Source organism: Enhydra lutris, unplaced genomic scaffold, assembly GCF_002288905.1.
Source record: "Enhydra lutris kenyoni isolate GAN:26980312 unplaced genomic scaffold, ASM228890v2 scaffoldscaffold2, whole genome shotgun sequence".
Lineage (NCBI taxonomy): Eukaryota > Metazoa > Chordata > Mammalia > Carnivora > Mustelidae > Enhydra > Enhydra lutris.
Window position 1 is genome coordinate 25,120,854 of NW_019154086.1, and position 21,779 is coordinate 25,142,632.

The 21,779-nt window shown below is 33.3% G+C and overlaps 1 protein-coding gene across 2 annotated transcripts in view; it reads left to right on the forward strand.

Moving 5' to 3' along the window:
• LOC111149399 (sucrase-isomaltase) overlaps window positions 1-21,779 on the forward strand; it is a 93,864-nt gene that overhangs the window by 61,180 nt on the left and 10,905 nt on the right. For both annotated transcript variants that reach the window (XM_022506437.1, XM_022506428.1), the window contains 7 exons: window positions 1,015-1,131; window positions 8,697-8,784; window positions 9,703-9,841; window positions 15,086-15,219; window positions 16,246-16,280; window positions 16,366-16,482; window positions 19,649-19,797. In XM_022506437.1, coding sequence (XP_022362145.1) covers window positions 1,015-1,131; window positions 8,697-8,784; window positions 9,703-9,841; window positions 15,086-15,219; window positions 16,246-16,280; window positions 16,366-16,482; window positions 19,649-19,797 — 779 coding nt within the window. The remainder of the gene's footprint in view (window positions 1-1,014; window positions 1,132-8,696; window positions 8,785-9,702; window positions 9,842-15,085; window positions 15,220-16,245; window positions 16,281-16,365; window positions 16,483-19,648; window positions 19,798-21,779) is intronic.

Genomic DNA, 21,779 nt, shown 5'->3' on the forward strand with positions numbered 1-21,779 from the left:
TTTAAATTTATTTTTTTGTGTATGGTGTGAGAAAGTAGTCCAAATTCATTCTTCTGCAAGTGACTGTACAATTTTCCCCACACCATTAGTTGAAAAGACTGTTTCCCCCCCACCCCACTGGATATTATTTCCTGCTTTGCTAAAGATTAGTTGACCATAGAATTGAAGGTCCATTTCCAGGTTCTCTATTCCATTCCATTGATCTATAGGTCTTTTTGTGCCAGTACCATATGTGTTTTGTAAATCCCTATGTTCCCTAACCTTTTCATTTTCTCTATACACTGGTAAGACTATTCTGGAAGTTATTACATAGACTTAAAGTGTGACAGGAAAGCATGCAAGTGATGCCATGTTTTTCAGACAATTTATTTATTTACAGAAGGTCAATCATTTGTTAGCACACAGAATTTGATCTCAGAATATATATAGGTAGGCTAGGCTGACAAGTAAAGAATTTTTTGGTAAGGAAAGAAGTAAATAATTTCTTCTCTGCTGAGGTGGGAAGGGCTAGGTGTGAGAGAGAAAGGCAAATGGTTGGGGTAGTAAAGGAATATAGTGATCCTAGAAGGGCAGAAAGCTGGATAAACAATTTTTTAAATCCAATTAAACAGACTAAACCAAGGCCTTTTCCTTTCCTATCATGCTCCACAAAAGTAAATATGCATTATAGGACTCTCAGGATACAAAGGAAAAAATTCCCTACTAGTCTAAGAAGCACCAAAAATATATATCTGTGTTTTGTGAACCTTTTTTTTTTTTTTTGACAATCTGTAAGGACCCCAAGGCTTCTCCCTTCTGTCGCCATGTATATTTCTCTCTCTCTCTCTTTCTTTCTTTTTTTTTTTAAATTTTTTACTCTTCATTGTTTTGGTTAGAGAAACATAATAAAGATGCATGCAATTAAATTTGGGATCAGGTTGCCTTCATTATCACCTGTGCACAGCTTGTGAATCTGACAGGTAAATGTCTTAGACATGCATGGTCTCTCTTCTGACTTTCTACATGTTTTTACAGGCCTCCAGAGCTCATGTAGCTTTTCCAGACTTTTTCAGGAATGCCACAGCAGAGTGGTGGGCAAGAGAAATTATAGATTTCTACAATAACCAGATGATGTTTGATGGTTTGTGGATTGTAAGTAAATGTAAAGCAATATATATTTTAAGTTATTATTGATTTATTTATTATGTAGTTATTATTTAGAATTCTTGCTAGATTCTAATAATTCCAACAAAGTATTTTTTTAAAAATATCCCACTCGTTTTTCCATAGAAAGGAAAGGCCTTTCCATATTCATAGAACTGTAAAATACAGTGATAGCAATTCATTTTATATATATAGCTGCTATTTTCTGAAGTTTCAGCTTCACCAGGGAACCAGAAAAATATCTCTTTATAACTTATTTAAATGCTTATAAACATTTATTTTATTTTTATTCAATGTAGGAATGAATCTCATGTAACTGTCAGTCATTAGTACAAGAAATCGTAATTTCTTACAAACGTAGCAAATTACTTTTCAAACAATCTCCTAATTTTAGATGTAACTTTAAAATGTTGGTAGTAAGAGGGGGAGGAGCTAAAATGGTGGCATATTGGGAGGACTTTAGGCTTGCCTCATCCTTCAAACACAACTTGATAGATATCAAATCATTCTGAATACCCAAGAAATTGATCTGAGGACTGACAGAACAAACTGTACAACTAGAGGTAGAGAAGAGGCCACATTGTGGAAGGTAGGAGGTGCAGAGATGTGGTTTGGGGGAGAAACAATCACAGGTGCTGTTGATGGGAGGGAGCTTTGGTTTCTGAGAGAGACAAAACAGAAAGGAGCATACAGGATCACACAAGAACACTTTCCCAAAGCCATTGGCCAGAAAAATTAGAAGGTTTGATTTCCATGAGTTTTTGCAACCAGCAGGGCTCAAAGACTGGAGTTTTAGAGGTCCACAGTGTGTCTGGGATAGAATCCTAAGAGTGCTGACCTGTCCCTGGAGAAAAGTCAGGCAGATAACCATGAGGCAGATGGTGAGATCTCAGGATTGCCTAAGATCCACTGGGAGAGGCTGTTCTTTCTTCTTGGAACACATTTGAGAAGGGTGATATTGCCTCTCTGAGGACATAAGAGCTGGCAGGCACCATTTACCCCCCCTGCCCCTCAATATAGCACAGGGATACCTGCTAAGTGTGGCCAGCCCAGACACTGACTGTTTAGTATGTTTAGCTCCAAATCCCATGCTCCTCCTTCTGGTGCAGCTGCCCTTCTGGGTTAAACTTGCATTGACCCCAGCCCTTTGAGACCATCCCTGAGAAGACTAGTGTAGGTACCCACCACAACAGGATCCTAAAGTTTGGAGTTTTAAAAGTCGGTCATCCAGGCTGCAATAGAGCCCAAAGTGCACTGTGCTTCTCCAGGCAGGCAAGAACCCAGACACAGATAGTATGGAAACAACAATTTAAAAAATGCTTAGAACACATGAGGAGAAATTGTTCGCTCTTCCAAGAGGGTCTCCCTGACAGCAGAGGGGAGCAGAACTCCCCTCTCTAGGGACAAAGGAATTGGCTGGTGCTAATTCCCTGCCCTGCCCCTCAGCATAAACTAACCTCAGTAAATAGCACAGTGCCAACTATGACTGCTTACATTGCTTACACCAAGTCCTACCCCCTCTGCATTCCACCGGTACTGCTTTTCTTGGGCAAGTTTGCCTAAGGACCAATGCAGTGGGCCCCTCCCCCAGAAGACCAGCACAAACCCCTGCCTGCATCATGTCTATTGACCATAGATTTCTGTAAAGTTTCAGTTCTAATGGAAATACCATCAGGTCTCTTTTTACAAGCAGATCAACTCACCTAGTTAAAACTCACCACAATCTGGGCGAGGTCTAAACATTCCCCACTGCAGGCAAGGAAAAACTCCACAGAGAACTGACTTGAGGGATAGAGCAGCCATAACACAGCAGCAAAGTGTATGCAGCATACACCAAAGACACTTCCTGAACACAAGACCTTGGACATTATATGATTTCTTTTTCATAAATCTGTTATTCTTAGGAACAGGAAACATAACAGACTATCATAAAACACAGAATAAGACAGAAAGCTAGACAAAATGACAAAATGGAGAAATTCATCCCAAAAAGAAAGAACAACAAAGGCTTAGGGCCAGGGGTCTAATCAAAACATACAAATAATATGTCTAATCCAGAATTTAAAGCAACAATAAAAGGATACTAGCTGGGCTTGAGAAAAGAATAAAAGACATCAGGGACAACTATACCTCAGAGATAAAAGAGCTAAAAACCAATCAGGCTGAAATTAAAAATGCAATAACTGAGATTCAAAACCAACTGGATGTAATGACCACAAGTTGGAAGAAACAGAGGAATGAATAAGTGATATGGGATATAATATTATGAAAAATAATGAAGCTGAAAAGAAGAGGGAAAGAAAAGTATTGGATCATGAAAGTAGACTTAGGGAACTCAGTGACTCTATGGTATATAATAACATTTGTATCATAGGAGTCACAGAAGAAGACAAAAAAAGGAGGCAGGTTTATTTGAGGAAATTATAGCTGAAAACTTCTCTAATCTATGAAGCAAAAGGACTTCTAAATTCCAGGAGGCATAGAGAATTCCCATCAAAATCAACAAAAACCAGCTAGCACCAAAACATAGCATAGTAAAATTTGCAAAATACACAGATAAGGAAAGAATCTTGAAAGCAGCAAGAGAAAAAAGAGTCCTTAACCTACAAGGGAAGACAAATAAGGTTTGCAACAAATCTACCCATAGAAACTCGGCAGGCCAGAAAAGAGTGGTATAATATATTCAATGTGCTGAATGGGAAAAATCTGCCCCTGAAAATATTCTATCCAGCAAGACTGTCGTTCAGAATAGAAAGAGAGATAAAGAGTTTCCCAAACAAAAATTAGAGGAGTTTGTGACCACTAAATCAGCCCTGTAAGAAATATCAAAAGGGGTTTGAATGGGAAAGATGAAAAGCAACAAAGACTAGAGAGGTCCTGAAAAAATCTCCAGAAACAATGACGAAATAAGTAATAAAATTGCACTAAATTCACATCTATCAGTAATTACTCTGTAAATGGACTAAGTGCTCCAATCAAAAGACATTGGGTGTCAAAATGAATAAAAAACAAGACCCAGCGAAACCTGGGTGGCTCAGTGGGTTGAGACTCTGCCTTCAGCTCAGGTCATGATCCCAGGGTCCAGGGATAGAGCCCTGCATTGGGCTTTCTGCTTGGCAGGGAGCCTGCTTTTCCCTCTCCCTCTCTGCCTGTCTCTCTGCCTACTTGTGATCTCTCTCTGTCAAATAAATAAATAAAATATTAAAACAAACAAACAAACAAACAAAACAAGACCCATCTATATGCTAGCTGGATTTTAGAATTAAAGACATCTGCAGATTGAAAGTGAGGGGATGAAGAAATATTTATTATGAAAATGAGCATAAGAAGAAAACCAGAGTAGCCATACTTATATCAGACAAACTAAACTATAAATCAAAGACTGTAAGAAGAGATGAGGAGGGGCATTACATCATAATAAAACAATTCATCCAACAAGATGATCTAACAACTGTAAATACTTGTACCCGCAACTTGGGAACATCCATATATATAAAACAATAACAAACATAAAGGAACTCATTGATAATAATACAATAATAGTAAGGGACTTTAACACCCCACTTACAGCAATGGACAGATCATCTAAGTAGAAAACCAACAAAGAAATGGTTTTGAATGACACCCTTGACCAGATGAACATAACAGTTATATTCAGAACATTTTATCCTAAAGCAGCAGAACACACATTCTTTTTAAGTGCACATGGGATATTCTCCAGAATAGATCACATATTAGGTCACAAAGCAAGCCTCAACAAGTACAAAAAGATTAAGATCATACCATGGATATTTTCAGACAACAACACTATGAAACTTGAAGTCAACCACAAGGAAAAAAAAAATGGGAAGACCACAAATACAGGGAGGACAAAGAACATCTTGCTAAATAATGATAGGTCAACCAGGAAATTAAAGAATAAATAAACAAAAAATACATGGAAACAAATGAAAATGAAAAGAAGATTGTCTAAAAGCTTTGGGATGCAGCAAAAGTGGTCATAAAAGGAAAAGTATATAGCAATACAAACCTACTTCAAGGAGCAAAAAATGTCTCAAATATAAACCTAACCTTACACCTACAGGAGCTAGAAAAAGAAAAACAATAAAGCCTAAAGCCAACAGAAGAAGGGAAATAATAAATATTAGAGCAGAAATAAATAATATAAAAACGAACAAACAAATTAAAAAAAAAAAAACTCACAGAAGAACAGATCGATGAAACCAGGAGCTGGTTCTTTGAAAAAAATAATAAAATTGGTAAACCAGACTTATTAAAAAGAAAAGACAAAGGACTCAAATAAGTAATATCACAAATGAGAGAGGAAAAACAACAACCAACAGAACAATACCACAGAAGTGTAATTATAAGAGACAATAATTACATGAGAAATTATATGTCAACAAATTGGACAATTTGGAAGAAATGGATAAATTCCTAGAAAGAAATAAAGTATTAAAACTGAAACAGGAAGAAATAGAAATCTTGAAAAGACTGATAACCAGCAAAGAAATTGAATCAGTAATCAAAAATCTCCCAACAAACAAGAGTCCAGGGCCAGGTGGCTTCCCAGGAGAATTTTACCAAGCATTTAAAGAAGAATATCTATTCTTCTGAAGCTATTCCAAAAAACAGAAATGGAAGAAAAACTTCCAAACTCATTCTATGAGGTGAGGATTACCTTGATTTCAAAACCAGACAAAGACCCTGCTAAAAATGAAAATTACAGACCAATATCCCTGATGAACATGGATGCAAAATTCGCAACAAAATATTAGTAAATTGAATCCAATAGTACATTAAGAGAATCATCCACTGTGATCATGTGGGAAATATTCTTGGGTTGCAAGGGTGGTTCAATATTCACAAATCAATCAATGTGTTACACCACATTGATAAAGAAAGGATAAGAACCATATGATTCTCCCCAGAGATGCAGGAAAAAAACATTAACAAAGTATAACATCCGTTCTTGATAAAGACCCTCAACAAAGTAGGGATAGAGGTAAAATACCTCAACATCATAAAGACCATATAAGAAAAATCCATAGCCAATAACATCCCCAATGAACAAAAACTGAGAGTTATTCCTTTAAGGTCAGAAATAAAGCAGTGATATCCACTTTCACCACTTTTATTTAATATACTACTGGAAGCCCTAGCCTCAGGAGTAAGATTAAAAAGAAGTAAAAGGCATCCAAACTGGCAAAGAGGAAGTCAAACTTTTACCCTTTGCAGATGACTTCATACTCTATGTAGAAAACCTGAGAGACTTCATCAAAAAATTACTAAAACTTATTCATGAATTCAATAAAGTCACAGGATACAAAAACAAGGTACAGGAATCTGTTGCATTTCTGTGCACAAATAATGAAGCAGAAGAAAGAGAAATCAAGGAATCAAACCCATTTATAATTGCACCAAAAACCATAAGATACCTAGGAATAAACCTAACCAAAGAGATAAAAGATCTGTACTCTGAAAACTATAGAAAACTTTTGAAAGAAACTGAAGAAGACACAAAAAAATGGAAAAGACATTTCCTGCTCATGGATTGGAGGAACAAATTTTAAAATATCTATACTTCCAAAAGCAATCTGCAGTTTTAAAGCAATCCCTATCAAAATAACACCAATGTATTTCACAGAACTAGAACAAACAATCCTAAATTTATATGGAACAAGAAAAGACCTCAAACAGCCAGAAGAATGTTGAAAAATAGAGCCAAAGACGGTGGCATCAAAATTCTGGACTTCAAGCTATTATAAAGCTGTAGTTATCAAAACAGTATGGTACTGGCACAAAAACAGACTCTTAGATCAATAAAACAGAAGAAAACCCAGAAATGGACACGCAAATACATGATCAACTAATCTTTGACAAAATAAGAAAGAATATCTAATGGAAAAAGCCACTGTCTTCAACAAATGAAATTGTGAAAAATGGACAGCAAAATGCAGAATGAAACTTGACCACTTTCTTACACCATGTACAAAAATAAATTCAAAATGGATGAAAGACATAAATGTGAGACAGGAAGCCATCAAAATTCTAGAGGAGAATGCAAACAGCAACCTGTTTTACATAGCAACTTCTTACTTGAAGCAAAGGAAACATAGCAACTTCTTACTTGAAGCAAAAATGAACTATTGGGACTTCATCAAGATAAAAAGCATCTGAACAGCAAAGTAAACAATCAACAAAACTAGAAGGCAGCCTATGGAATAAGAGAAGATATTTGCAAATGTCTCATCAGATAAAGGGCTAGTATCCAAAATATATAACAAAGTTACCGAACTCTACACCCCAAAAACAAATAACCCTGTTGAGAAATGGGCAGAAGACACAGACATTTTTCCAAAGAGACAAACAAATGGCTAACAGACACATGAAAAGATACTCAACATCACTTGGTATCAGGAAACAACAAATCAAAACCACAATGAGATACTACTTCACACCTGTCAGAATGTCTAAAATTAGCAACATAGGAAAGAACAGGTGTTGGTGAGGATGTGGAAAAAAGGGAACCCTATTACACTGTTGGTGGGAATTCAAACTGGTGCACCCACGCTGGGAAACAGTATAAGAGTCCTCAAAAAGTTAAAAAATAGACCTATCTTATGATCCAGCAATTGCATTACTAAGTATTTACCCAAAGGATACAAAAATACTGATTTGAAGGGATACATGCACTCAAATATTTATAACTCCATTATCAACAATAGCCAAATAATGGAAAGAGCCCAGTTGTGCATTGGCTGATGAATGGATAAAGTGGAATATTACTCAGCCACAAAGAAAAAAATGAAATCTTGTCATTGACAAAAACACGAATGTAACTAGAGACTATTATGCTAAGTGAAATAAGGCAGGCAGAGAAAGACAAATACCATATGATTTCACTCATATGTGAAATTTAAGAAATGTAACGGATGAATATGTGGGAAAAAAGAGAGGCTAACCATAAGACTTCACTGCAAAGAGCAAACTTAGGGTCACTGGAGGGCAGGTGGGCAGAGGGATGGTTTAAATGGGTGATGACTATTAAGGAGGGCATTTGTGATGAGCACTCGTGTTGTAGTTGAGTTATGGGTCACTAAATTCTACACTTAAAAAATAGAAGTAAAAAAAAATGAAATAAATATTCTGTTTGTAAACTGTATTTTCTGATTTTAGAAAATCACATAAAATTGCTTTTTTGAAAAAAACAGTTGATTGAAGGCTCTAGGGCAGGAGTGGAGAGAAGGACACGGGAGAATATACACATTATAATTTAATTTTATGTCTAGAAAACAGAAAATTTACTTTTTATTTATATTCTATCTATAGAGAAATATAGGGCATTTTGTGTTTTACAAAAGGGGTCATGAAATGTAAAAAAAAAAAACAAAACAGATAAATTAAATCTTTTAGTATTGAGATGCCTTATATTTTTGCTCCTTAGAATAGTGAATGTGCTCAAATATGCTTCTTTAATTTACTGGCTCTCTGAATTATTTCCTTTGAGAATATATGTTCTAAATTTTTTAATTCACTCTTCTCTCTTTAAGGACATGAATGAACCATCAAGTTTTGTACATGGAACAGTTAGCAATCAATGCCGAAATAAAGAGTTAAATTATCCACCTTATTTCCCAGGTACAATATTATTGCTATACCTTTGATGTTATTGGTATTTATTAATCTGGTTTATATACCTTATAATGTAGGGAATAGGTTTCACATTTGTAATTCCCACTAACCGTCTACACATTGAATCATAACTCAACCCATTACCAAAACTATTTAACATTATTTTTAGAAGAAAAATCAAGAAACATGTTTTATTTATATGAACATACTCCTAACTAAGCATGCTTAAAATTGTTACTTTGAGTTTCTTGAGAATCTTCTCAGATTTGAAAATTCTCAATAATTCTTAAAATTAAAAAAATAAACTTTTATGGAGTTTTCTTTTTAAATTTTTCTTCATTAGGAAAAAAATGAGAGAATACTTATAACATTTCTTTGGTTGTCCCTGACCCAGATAAAAGGGGTCCAGTCACTCAATATTCATCCTCATACTCTCATGTTCATAAACTGTTGACACCTAAAGTTATGGCAAAGCTCTGAAAAAAATGCATCTTTATTTGAGAAAAAGTGGATCAAAAAATAGTGCTGTTATAGCACTTGTCCAGTTCTTACCCCCAGGGCTTTGTGTTTCCAAATGGACTTTTAATAAAAGTCTATTTAATCAGTATGTCTCAAAATATAGTAGACTTTTAGGAATACCTTTTTTTCAGGTTTTTATTAATTCATGTTAATTGGTAACATTTTTGTTGCTGAGTACACTAAAATTTTTCATGTTTTTCAGTCACAATTGTAACTATAGTCACTTACAGTTGCAGATTTTTTCATTTTTAATTCGCAGAGATGAAGTGTGCAAATGATTAAAAATCGATATTATTTTAAAACAGTGATTAATGCTTTTGCCACAAGAATTTATAGATATGATTTACATATTTGCATGCAGGGTACTTTATAATATATTGACATTTTTCCATTGATTCTCCCCAGAACTCACAAAAAGAACTAATGGATTACATTTCAGAACTATGTGTATGGAAACCGAGCAGATTCTTAGTGATGGATCATCTGTTTTGCATTACGATGTTCATAATCTATATGGATGGTCACAAATGAAACCTAGTTATGAGTAAGCAATGTTCATAATTATCCTTTTTGACTCTTTATTATCTTCTAGATATTAGATTTAATGTTTTACCTACTTCAAGAGTTTTTCCTTGCTGACCTTATCTGGTAGCACTTTCCTTCCCAATGTTGTCTGTAACTTACTTTGTCTTTTATGGCACTTAGAATTATTGTGTTTCTCTCTCTATCTCTTTTTCTTTCTCTTCATTTATATCATTTTATCATTGTTTTAAATTTTCATCCCATTCCAAAAGCAATTCTGAACAATGTTATTTTATTCCTCACTAGCTCATAGTAGCACAGTGATTAATAAATAATAGGTGCTCAATAAATCATTATGAATGAATAAATGAGTAAAAAATATATAATTGATGTCATTAATTAAGACATTAAAGTTTGGTTAAATCTGTTGTTTAAATCCATTATAACCAATAGAATATGTGTAAGTGAACTTGATTTAATGTCCACAATAAACAAACTTTTATGTGAGGCCAGTGATGATGGAACACAAAGCATTCTTTGAATATCAAGTCTTCATTAGCACTGTCCAGTAAGACATTTTTTTTGTAATGATAGAAATGTCTTATAATTCTGGTTTGTCCAATATGGTATCTACTATCCATATAAGGCTGTTGAACAATATGGCTAGTGTGACTCAGAAATGGAATTTTATTGTATTTTATTTTTTAAGATTTTATTTATTTATATAATTGAGAAAGAGTGCAAGTGGAAGGAGGGGCATAAGGAGAGGGCGAGAGAGAGAATCTCAAGGTGATTTACGGGTATGGACCCTGATGTGGGGCTTACTTAATTCATGACCCTGAGATTATGACCTGAGCTAAAGTCAAGAGTTGGATGCTTAACCAACTGAGTCACCCAGTCATCCCCAGATATGGAATTTTAAATTTTTTTAATTGTAACAAATTTAAATTTAAGTTAAATAGTCCCATGTGGCCAGTGTACACCATATCACACAGTGCAACTCTAGGTCAATGGCTCTTAACTACACAGTATAATCACCTGGAGATTTTTTTAAAAATGTATTGATTTAATTGGTTTGTAGTATACCTAAGATCTGAATTTTAAAAAATTTTCCAGGTGATTCCAATGAGCATGTAGGTCTAGTGTATGACTGGAGTTGGTAAAAGAATGAAAAGCATTTTGGAGTAAAGTGTATGGGTAATATTTCCTCAGTTAGTGAAACATGCTTATCTTAGCACCATACTTCTCAACCTAAAAGAGGTGAATTATTTAAGATATTATTCCATGAATGTATGACCACAGATTTGTTCAACAAATTCTAATGTAGGGACACTAAAATCATGTAGAAAGACTATGAAATGTAATTTTTAAGAGTAAACACATTGATCTTCCATAGTTTTGTTTTTTTTTTTTTTTTTAATTGGGACAAATCTTTCTTTAAATTTATCCTACTGGTACATAGTTTTGGAGCACAGTTATTCTCACATTTTGTCCTCAGCTAACCAAATTTTATCATAAAAATACAGATATTAAAAAGAACAAAATTACTGAGAATTGACTGATAATCTTGGTGGCAAAATTTACACATTTTGAGATGAAACTATGTAGTTTAAGGGAAATTGAAAAATCATTTCTTCACTGAGATAATAAATTGAACTTCTGGAACACATTTCATGGTTCTAACACACTGTGGGATGCTTAATAAATTTAAGGAAATGTAGGTAAATTTCTAAATAGTTAATATACAAAGTTATTTAGGAAAATTTAGGGATATGTAAAATATATTTTACTCTTAAATAACAAACATTATGAGAAAGAGATCGATACAATCTTCCAAAGAACATTTTTTTAATTTAAAGTCATAATATACATTTCTTTAATAGTATTAATTTTGCTCCTATTCATAAATTTTTCAGTAAAAGTTTCAACCACATTTGTTATTTAAATTATACAGAGTAATAAATTTTAAATGTTGAGTTATATAATAGCTCAATTTACACATAGCCCTAGACTTTCATGTTTTAGATATTTTCTTGATATTTAATTTTTTCAGTTACATTAGAAAAAAATGTTGAACTTTCAGAAATTTCAGAGATTAAATATAGTCTATATCTTTAAAACCCTTGACAAATGTAAAAGAACAATATATAAATTACATTTACATTGAAGTGAAGGATGGATAGTAAGGACTTTTTATTAATCATTGGAGAAAAGTGAAAGGATTGAAAACAAATTTTTTTTTCTTCAAGTTATCCAAACTATAGCATTTTATCGTTCCTCTTTTTTTTTTTTTTTTTTTTTTTTTTTTTGATATAGTCTGTGTCTTTCAAAACTGGTGCAGGTTTAACATGCAACTAGTTTTTGCTACTGTCCTCTTCACTAAACATGTCACAAACAAGAAAAAACAAGGAAAGAATACAACGAATGGACTCAGAAACAGGAGATAAATAATCAGCTTAAGAAACTGCAGTTTTAGAGGAAGGACCTTGGATATCAGTGGCAAATGAAGTTTCCATACAAAAACTTTCAGCCTTCAGTAGCTCTCTTTCTCTTATTTAAAATTCAATGTTGAACTGAAACAAAGTCTATGCTTCTAATGTAAGAATAAGTACACTATAAAAACTACTTCAAATTGTGTGTTTAAATTCCAAACAATTATCCACGTATTTTATATCTATATATTCTGTATTTTCAACTTCAACAATACTTTGAGTGCCTTTACAGATTATTATATATTTCTCATGAGAGGGGATGTAGAAAAAACAAAATCTTTATCTCCGTCTGGAAAAAAAGGAGGTTTGGTGTTAAATATGTGATTTTTAAGTAAATCCCCCAGATTTTTGTAATCATAATTTTGAATGGAATAAAAAAATCAATAGATACAATTTATTTTCTCAGATATTCCTAAAGACATTTTTTCCCAAAAATTTAAGATATTTTTAGAAGTTTTTAAATTCTTTTAAAAAATGCCAATGGAGGCAACTATAAACACAGAATAAAAATACTTCCATAACACAACATTAAAATCCTTTCTATGTTAGATTTTGCAAAATCAACTGGTAACAGAGGACAAGCTGTCCTACAGGTGAAAAGTGTTTCTTAAAATTAAGCTATATTCATTATGACTAAACTATTTGTAAAGTTGGAACATGTCAAAAATATTTGGAAAATATTTATAGTGGTGGGACTTTTAAATTATATCTCTAGTCAAGTGATTTCTCAAAAGTTTTGTTCCCTAATATTCTCCAAATGGTTACAGAGGAGATTCTTCTAATGTAACAGGTCCTTAAGAGAAAATTATTATGAAAATAATTAACAAAATTCTTCTCAACTAGAAATCTAGCAAAGCATATGTTCAGTTATTGATTTAAAGCCTCAGTAAAAAAAAATGTTGCATACAGCAGGAAAAAAAGAAATTCTTTAAGAATGTATATTTCATGGGGCCACCTGGGTGTCTCAGTAAGTTAAGCATCTGCCTTCTTCTCATGTCATGATCCCAGGACCCTGGGATCGAGCCCCATGTAGGGCTCTCCGCTCAGCAGAAGCTTGCTTCTCTCTCTCCCTGGCTTTCCCCCTGCTTGTACTCTCTCTCTCTCTCACTGTCAAATAAATAAATAAAATCCTTTTTTTTTTTAAGATTTTGTTTATTTATTTGACAGACAGAGATTACAAGTAGGCAGAGAGGCAGACAGAGAGAGAGGGGGAAGCAGGCTCCGCACTGAGCAAAGAGCCTGATGTGGGGCTCGATCCCAGAACCCTGAGAGCATGACCTGACCCTGAGATCATGACCTGAGCCAAATATATATTTCTTGAATGTGAATATATTAGGAATTTGGGACCTTTATCTTTATAAATAGTTTTTGTATTAGTTAATTAAAATTAATTTTGTTTGCAAATGAACTAACCTTAGAATATACATTTTCACATATATTTTTAGATTGATCATCAGTTTTTTATTCTCTATATAATCATTCATTTCTTGTTAAATGTCAGCAAATATACATGATGTATGTTAAATATATTAATGTTCCTAAATAGACTATATCCTCATATTTATGGTAGAAAATGAAGCAATGAAAATAGTTTTCTTATATGATCTTTTTAAAGATGGACATATCATGCAAGTAGGAAATTTTAAATTAGCAAGTACAATGTGGTCTTTATTATTAATAGATGGTTAAATTTTTCATCCTACATCTATTGAAAACACTTTTAGTTTCCTATAATTTTGACTTGATATATTCATTAATACAAAAATGTCTTGAGCTTCTAGTTTATCCCAAGCACTGTGTTAGGTGCAAAAAGTACAAAGATTAAGACATTATCTCTAACTTCAAGAATCTCAAGATCTCACTGAAGAAACTTTATGTATAAAGAAATCAGGACAAACACTGTGGTCCAAAATGATTGTGAAGTGTGCCTAATTAGCTATTTGAAGTATTTTTTTCCTGAGTAGTTCTGTAGTCCTTATTCATATGCAATTTATTTTAAATAATATAAAAATAAACACTTTACTTCCATTAATATTGAGATATTTTCTACTTCAGATGCTTTTATAGTATCACACAGAAAGAGATGCAGATAATATAAAATAATACATTATTATATATATTTTTTAGCACTAGACTATGTTTTAAAATGAATAGTAAGTCATTGAAGTCTCTTCAAAGACTGAGTAAGGGTAAAAAGAAAAAAAATATGAGGTAATTTGTAAAATTCATTCTCTTGAAATCTGGCTTTGGTTAGATTCTGTACTTGGAATAGAACAACTAGTTTTATTTTAAACACCCAAAAAACCTTGCTCACTTTAATCTACCTTCTCTAAAACAGAGAGTATTGTGGCAAAGAGTCTCAGTAGAGTGATATGGAGATTAAGTGTTGACAAGTTACAATTGAGAAGTATTGGAACAATCAATAGTTAGAGCCAAGACCTTTATTCAAGAGAACACAGTTAAATAGAATAAAATGAGGTCATTAAAAAAAAAAAAACTTAAGCTATAATTATTTAGTTGATTTAATAACTTCAGTAGTTGACTTAACTTGTATTCATTGAACAAAGAAACAAAGGCTACTTAGGCATGTCAGTCTAGTAAATGTTGGAAGGGAAAGAGCAAGTTTTAGTAACAGACAACAAAAACACCACAAACATACACACACACACACACACACACACACACACACACACACTTTTTTTTTTTTTTAATGAGGTGTTCATAAATAGAAATATCGGGGAATACCTTATGTGAAAACTCTCCATCTATCTTAGTGCATTGCAGAAGACAACTGGCAAAAGAGGAATTGTTATTTCTCGTTCCACATATCCTACTGGTGGACAATGGGGAGGACATTGGCTTGGAGACAACTATGCACAATGGGACAATTTGGACAAATCAATCATTGGTATGTGAGTCACCATCTATATCATTACTCTATTGAGTTTTCTTTTAGGTATTCACTTTTGCAGGAACTAGGTATTCACTTTCGCAGGTATTCACTTTTGCAGGTACTAGTTCGATATACCTTATAAGTTCTTTTGAGAAACATACTTTTTACATCATATTTTATGACAAACAGCATGATGAAAAGAGAGTGAACTAGAAAGTAGGATCTGGGATGCGTTATAGAAACTAATGACATCTACCTAGTTTATTTTGAGGAAATAATTTCATTCTTTTTGGTCTCAGTTCCCTGGGAAAGGTCAGGAACTGGGAAGGATAACATCTAGAGCTAAGAATAGAAATGGGTAGAAATTCTAGATTCTAGGGAATAAGAATACTCATAGATGCTAAAGAATGGAACACTTCAAGCCAAATTTTTAAGGAGTCTTTTGACAATAGTTGGGTAAATAGTAAATAAGACATTATTATTTTAAAGGGGAAATGGATAATTTTCTGTTTGAGATCTAGTTTTAAAAATTCTTTTACTGTTTATATTAGGATTCAAGGAAAACAATCAGTGTTTTACAAATACTACTTTGAAAGGAGAGCTGGGATATTGCATGAATCCTATATTACTGAAGAGGTCTCAGATGATTTTATTTAATAAGGATGATTTTTTTTTCCAAATGATGAGAGCTGTGGTTAAATAATTACATAGATAGCTATTTATTAAAAAAAATTAAACCGAGGAAAATACTACCACTTTTTTCTCATACTATAATGTACTTATAACCATTTTGTGCTCTAAATGTACCACCTTGAAAGTCACAAAGAAGCATAGTGTCTTATTTTTATAAATGTCATTAACATATAACATAAAAAACTTGAATAGTGTAAGAGGAAATGATAGAAAGGTATATTAATAATCTGAAAACTGTATCATTGGATTAGGTTATTAGAAATAAGACATCTTTATAAATAGAAAAAAAATCAAATATCAAAATATATGCAAAAGTAGCTTTCTAAGATTTTTCCTGATTTTTTTTAGGTATGATGGAATTTAGTCTCTTTGGAATCTCATATGTAAGTGTTTCTATTCCTTTTGTCTTTATAATTTATAAAGATTAAGAAACAAACCATTAAAATTAAACATCACAATATATTTTAGACTGGAGCAGATATTTGTGGTTTCTTCAACAATTCAGAATATGAGCTCTGTGCCCGCTGGATGCATCTTGGAGCATTTTATCCGTACTCAAGAAATCACAACACTGCTTTTACTAGGGTATGTAGTTACTACATTTACTCTCATTCCTTTCCCCCTACTAACTTTGGAAGTTTTTAAATAGAATTCACCCTCTACACTACAGTGGAAGGGAGGGAAAACTGAACGGGAAGAAATCAGAGGAGACAAACCATGAGAGACTCTGGACTCAGGAAAACTGAGCATTACAGATGGGAGTGGGAGGATGGGGTAACAAGGTGATGGGTATTAGGGAGGGCACATGTTGTGATGTGCACTGGGTCTTATACACAATTAATGAATCATTGAACACTACATCAAAAACTAATGATGTACCATATGTTAGCTAATTAAATATAATAATAATAAACAAAAATAATCACAAATAAAAAAAGAATTCACCCTATCAGGCTGATTTTCAATGCATACTTTGTATGAACCTCTTTACATTTACTTAGGGCATCTGAGCTCATTGCTTTCAGAATTTCCTGATTTGGGTTACTTTATACTTTGGAGTTTAGAACTTGGTTAGCTGACATACTTACTGCTGTTCTGCATAATTTTGGAATAGTCAGGGGAGAAAAAAACCTGCTTCTTGAACTTCTTTCAACTGAGACAAAACAATTAAAAAAACAGCTTCAAACTAAATTATCAGGGAAAAGTCATTTGAAATACTAGTATCAGTGTATGAAAATGAGCAGATTTAAAAGGCAAATGTTAAGACAATGAGTTGAAAAACTGAGAAAAAAAAGAAAAAGGAAGTATGAGAGCTAATTCTTGTGTTGTGGCACAACTCTCCATGTTACTAAATTGTCTGAAAGAAATTTTTGGAAAAGAGAGGTGACAATATTAAAAGTTATGGAAATGTATGAAAATTAGAGGCAATATCTAATTAAGTGCTAAATTTTGTGATATTGACTTATAGTGAAGTGCAGAAAAAAGACGAATTATCAAAATGCACCTCATGGAAGAGTTGCAGACAGAGCTGGTCTTTGAAGGATGGGTTCTAGCAGTAGTAACTGAGTGGTGGAGGTTATCACATGCTATGAAATCTTTGTGTCCATCCTGGGAAATGTTAGAGGGAAGGATATATTTTAGAAAATGAAAATAAAAATGAAAATCTGTATAAGGATAGAAGGCAGTATGGGACTACATTTTGGAAGAAAGTTTGGCAATAACATAACTTGTTGGAATAAGAATAACAGGAAAACTTGCTGTCAGTAATGCAATTTAAGAAGCTGTAACATTGGAAGAGTGAAATGAATCAATAAAAGCCTGCACAGGGATTTATTCAACAAGTATTTATTAAGAGTCTACCATTTAATATTTACAAAGTCCCTGCCCCATGATTTATATAATGTAGGCAGGATAGAGATAATAGGCAAATAAGTATATGTAAGTGTGTATGTATAGCCAGATATAAATAAATGCATACGAGGGAAAATAGTGAAAGCTAAGGTGATAGGGATTTATGAGGACTCAGTTTTAGAAGTAGTGCTTAGGAAGATCCTCTTGCTTGAAATGACTTAAGCTTTAGAGTGGAGACTTGAGTGAGGCACAGCAACCAAAATCAATATAAGGATACGGGAGAGAATTCAGGTAGAGAGTGTAAGTGAAAATCTCCAAGATGGGAAGTGGCTGGAGTTTTGGAGAAGATGAAATGGAGGAAGGAAAAACTGAGGAAGTATTTTTAAATAAAAATCTATGGAACAGAAGCCTCAACTTAAGTTCAATTATGACGTAGTATAATTGAATTTAGGGATGCATAGTTTAGAATTAAGTTCTTCTGTATTGTTAAAATTGAAATAATGTCAGCGAGGTCAATAAGTAACAGGTATGATTTTTACCTCTTTTTGACTTTGGAATTAGTAACAACAGGATCAGTTACAGTTTACTAGTTTTTGAACCACTTTACTTTCAAGGTTTTGCCTATTTTAACATTATTTTCCATGTAACAATGGTAACAGTCATCATTCAAGCTTTCTTACTACCAAAATCTAAAAAAAGTTGGCATCTGTATGGATATGGCACAGTTCTTAATACCATCATTCCTATTGATACCAGCAAAAAACATTGAAAGTATTGCCCCCTGGAGTTATGTGGCAGCCTGTTTTTTCCCTAGTACAAATTAAAATGTAAAATACAAATCACTTTCCCTACTATTTCTTAACCAGTAAGTGCAACGTGTTTTTGTTTGTTTGTTTGTTTTTGTTTTTGTTTTTTCGTTTTTTGTTTTTTTGGGGTTTTTTTGAGAGAAAGAGCGAGCTGTGCAAGTGGGGGGAGGGGCAAAGGGAGAGAGACAGAGTATTAAGCAGGCAACATGCTCAGCGCAGAGTCTAATGGGGGGCTCCATCCCTTGACTCTGAGGTCATGACCTGAGCCCAATCAAGAGTTGGAGGCTTGGATTCCCTGTGTGACTCAGTCGGTTACGTATCTGCCTTTGGCTCAGGTCGCGATCCCAGGGTCCTGGGATTGAGCCCCATAGGGCTCTGTGCTTAGCAAAGAACCTATTTCTCCCTTTCCATCTGATCCTCCCTCTACTCATGCTCTCGCTCTGTCAAATAAATATATAAAATCTTTATTAAAAAAAAAAGTTGGATGCTTAACTGACTAAGTCACCCAGGTGCCACACAACATTTTGAACAGGTTTTAATCTTTGCAGTGTCAATTTTCGTTTTTACCTTGAGTGCATATTCCAGAGGAGACTAGGGCATGCCCTTCTTTCTTATTCAGAGTTAATTAGGTCCTCTCTTTCTCCTATTCTATTAATTCTTTCATATCATATTTTATCCATTTCTCATGAGAACACACAATGTGGGGGGGTCACCAAAATGAGCTCTGCATGTCTATTTCAATCTGCTTTTGTACAGCATTTCATTTCTTTTCTAGTCTTTTCATCTCTACACTGATTATCACCATGATTGACAATGTATTTGCTACCTATTCAAATATGAACTGCTCTTTACATATGTTCATCTAAACTGAATCAAGCTATTTGCATTTTTTAATTAAAATATTATGTTCTTTCTTCATCATATGAGATAGAAATATTACTGCATAAGAGTTTTGTGATATTTGTGAAGAAATTATATACCACATGCAATGGATGAATATTATTTTCTACTTTTTATTCTCCAAACATGTATTTGAAAATTATGATTTAAACAAGGACAAGAGCTTATGACTATTTCATTCTGCTTTGTTTCAGAGACAAGATCCTGCTTCCTGGAATGCAACTTTTTCTGAAATGTCAAGGAATATTCTAAATATTAGATACACTTTATTGCCTTACTTCTATACACAGATGCATGAAATTCATGCTCATGGGGGCACTGTTATTCGACCCCTTTTGCATGAGTAAGTGCAAATTCTTTTTTTTTTTTTGCCAAAAGGGGACAGATTTCATTTAATTTACTCAATAATCTCATAAAGTGTAGAATATTTGAAATTGGAAATGTTTTCATTGCTATTTTAATATAAATTTTGGGTTAATAAACATTTACATAAATAAATATTAATAAACAGGGTGGTATTAAAATGAAACATTAATCAGTTATTAAAAAGTAATACTTTTTTATAATTACTATATACCTAGTGTTTAGATTTACATACCCTATTATATTGAATATTTTAAAAATGGAGGCAAGTAATATTATCTCTACACAATGATTTGATTAATTGAAGTTCATAACAATTAAGTAAATCTACCATATATATGTATGCCTAACTGAAGAAAATCATCTCACCTTTTCTTGGAGATGTGTTATAGAATACCCTAGAACAGTTCTAGTATTTTGCTTAGAAAATTGTTTTGGATTCACTCCTTAAAGCTTAAACTGATATATGATCAAATCTTAAAATTCTGTTCTACTAGCGTAGTTGTAAAAATTGTAGCCTGTCCCATTTTTAAGGCAAATACAAGCTAACTCTTATTGTTTATGTCACACACACACATACATACTATATTACCAGAGTAATTGAGTGAGGTGATTTGTTAGATGGCACAATTGATAAATCAGTAAAAATACACAGCATATATTTACTAAATTAAATAATAGTATGCAAGGCAAAATGACAAAAGTAATAGGTTGATCAATATGCCATCTGTTCTGATAACAGGATCTTAAACAATAACAGATTTTCCTAAATTTGTATTATCCATCAGTTACTTTGTTAATTTATCTACCATAATCCATTCTTTATTTCTGGTAAATTTCTATTAATATCTGCCTCTATTATTTCCACAGTTTCCCCCTTTGTCTTCTCCCTATTAACTTCCCAGAAGAGTCAGAGTATAAGCTCTAAACTGAATCCCCAACCAGAAACATTATTATTAACTCTGCAGACTCTTGTCCTACTGAGAACATCTCGGCCCTTTATCCCATGGAAAGTCCAGGAAGCAGTAAATTCAGCAGTCCACCTTGGCATGAATCTGTTTGTAGAAGAGTGAAACAACAGCAAAAGAACAAACAAATTAAAATGTGCAGTTCTGTTTCAGTTAGAGAAAAAAATGTGGACATTTAATAGTGACTATTTTGGAACTATGAAGAACAGATTTTGGTGTTTCCAAACATTTGTACCTGAAATTCAGAAATACATTAAATGCACTATTCAGTGAGCTCTAATTTAAGTAAGAGAAGCAAAATCTTTTTTTATTCTTTCGCTCATTTCTATTTCTTTCTTTCTTTTCTTTCTTACTATGAACTCTGGGAAGCAAAATTTTTTTTAAATTACCGAATCAAGATTTTTTTTTAAGATTTTTTTTTTAATTCATTTGGCAGAGAGAGCTAGCGAGAGAGAGAGAGGGAGAGAGCACAAGCAGGAGAAGTGGCAGGGAGAGGGAGAAGCAGGCTTCCTGCCAAACAGGGAGGCTGATAAGGGCTCCATCCCAGGACCTTGGGATCATGACCTGAGCTGAAGGCAGACAATTAACCGGCTGAGCCACCCAGGCACCCCCCTGAATCAAGATTTCGTATAGCACACTTTCCTCACAATTCTCTTCCAGAGTATTTATAACTTTTGTTTCCTAGTTTGTTGAACTTCTACAAGGTAAAGTTAATATTTGTACCTCTGTGAATTCTCTTCAAAGATTTCTCATTCAGTTGGCCTTACAGAAATTCTCTGTATTTTGTCAGGAAGTTTGGTTATAGTCTACATTAACTTATAAAATATTGTACTACTTATTGAACATTAAATCTCAAATGATAAAATTGTTTTTGATTTGTTTATAGTTTGGTTTTCACTTCAGTCCATGAAAGTCTATACAGCAAAATGTGATTTGAATAATTATTTTATGATATTCAGGAGAAATGAAGTTCTTTGACTTAATTATTTGTGAA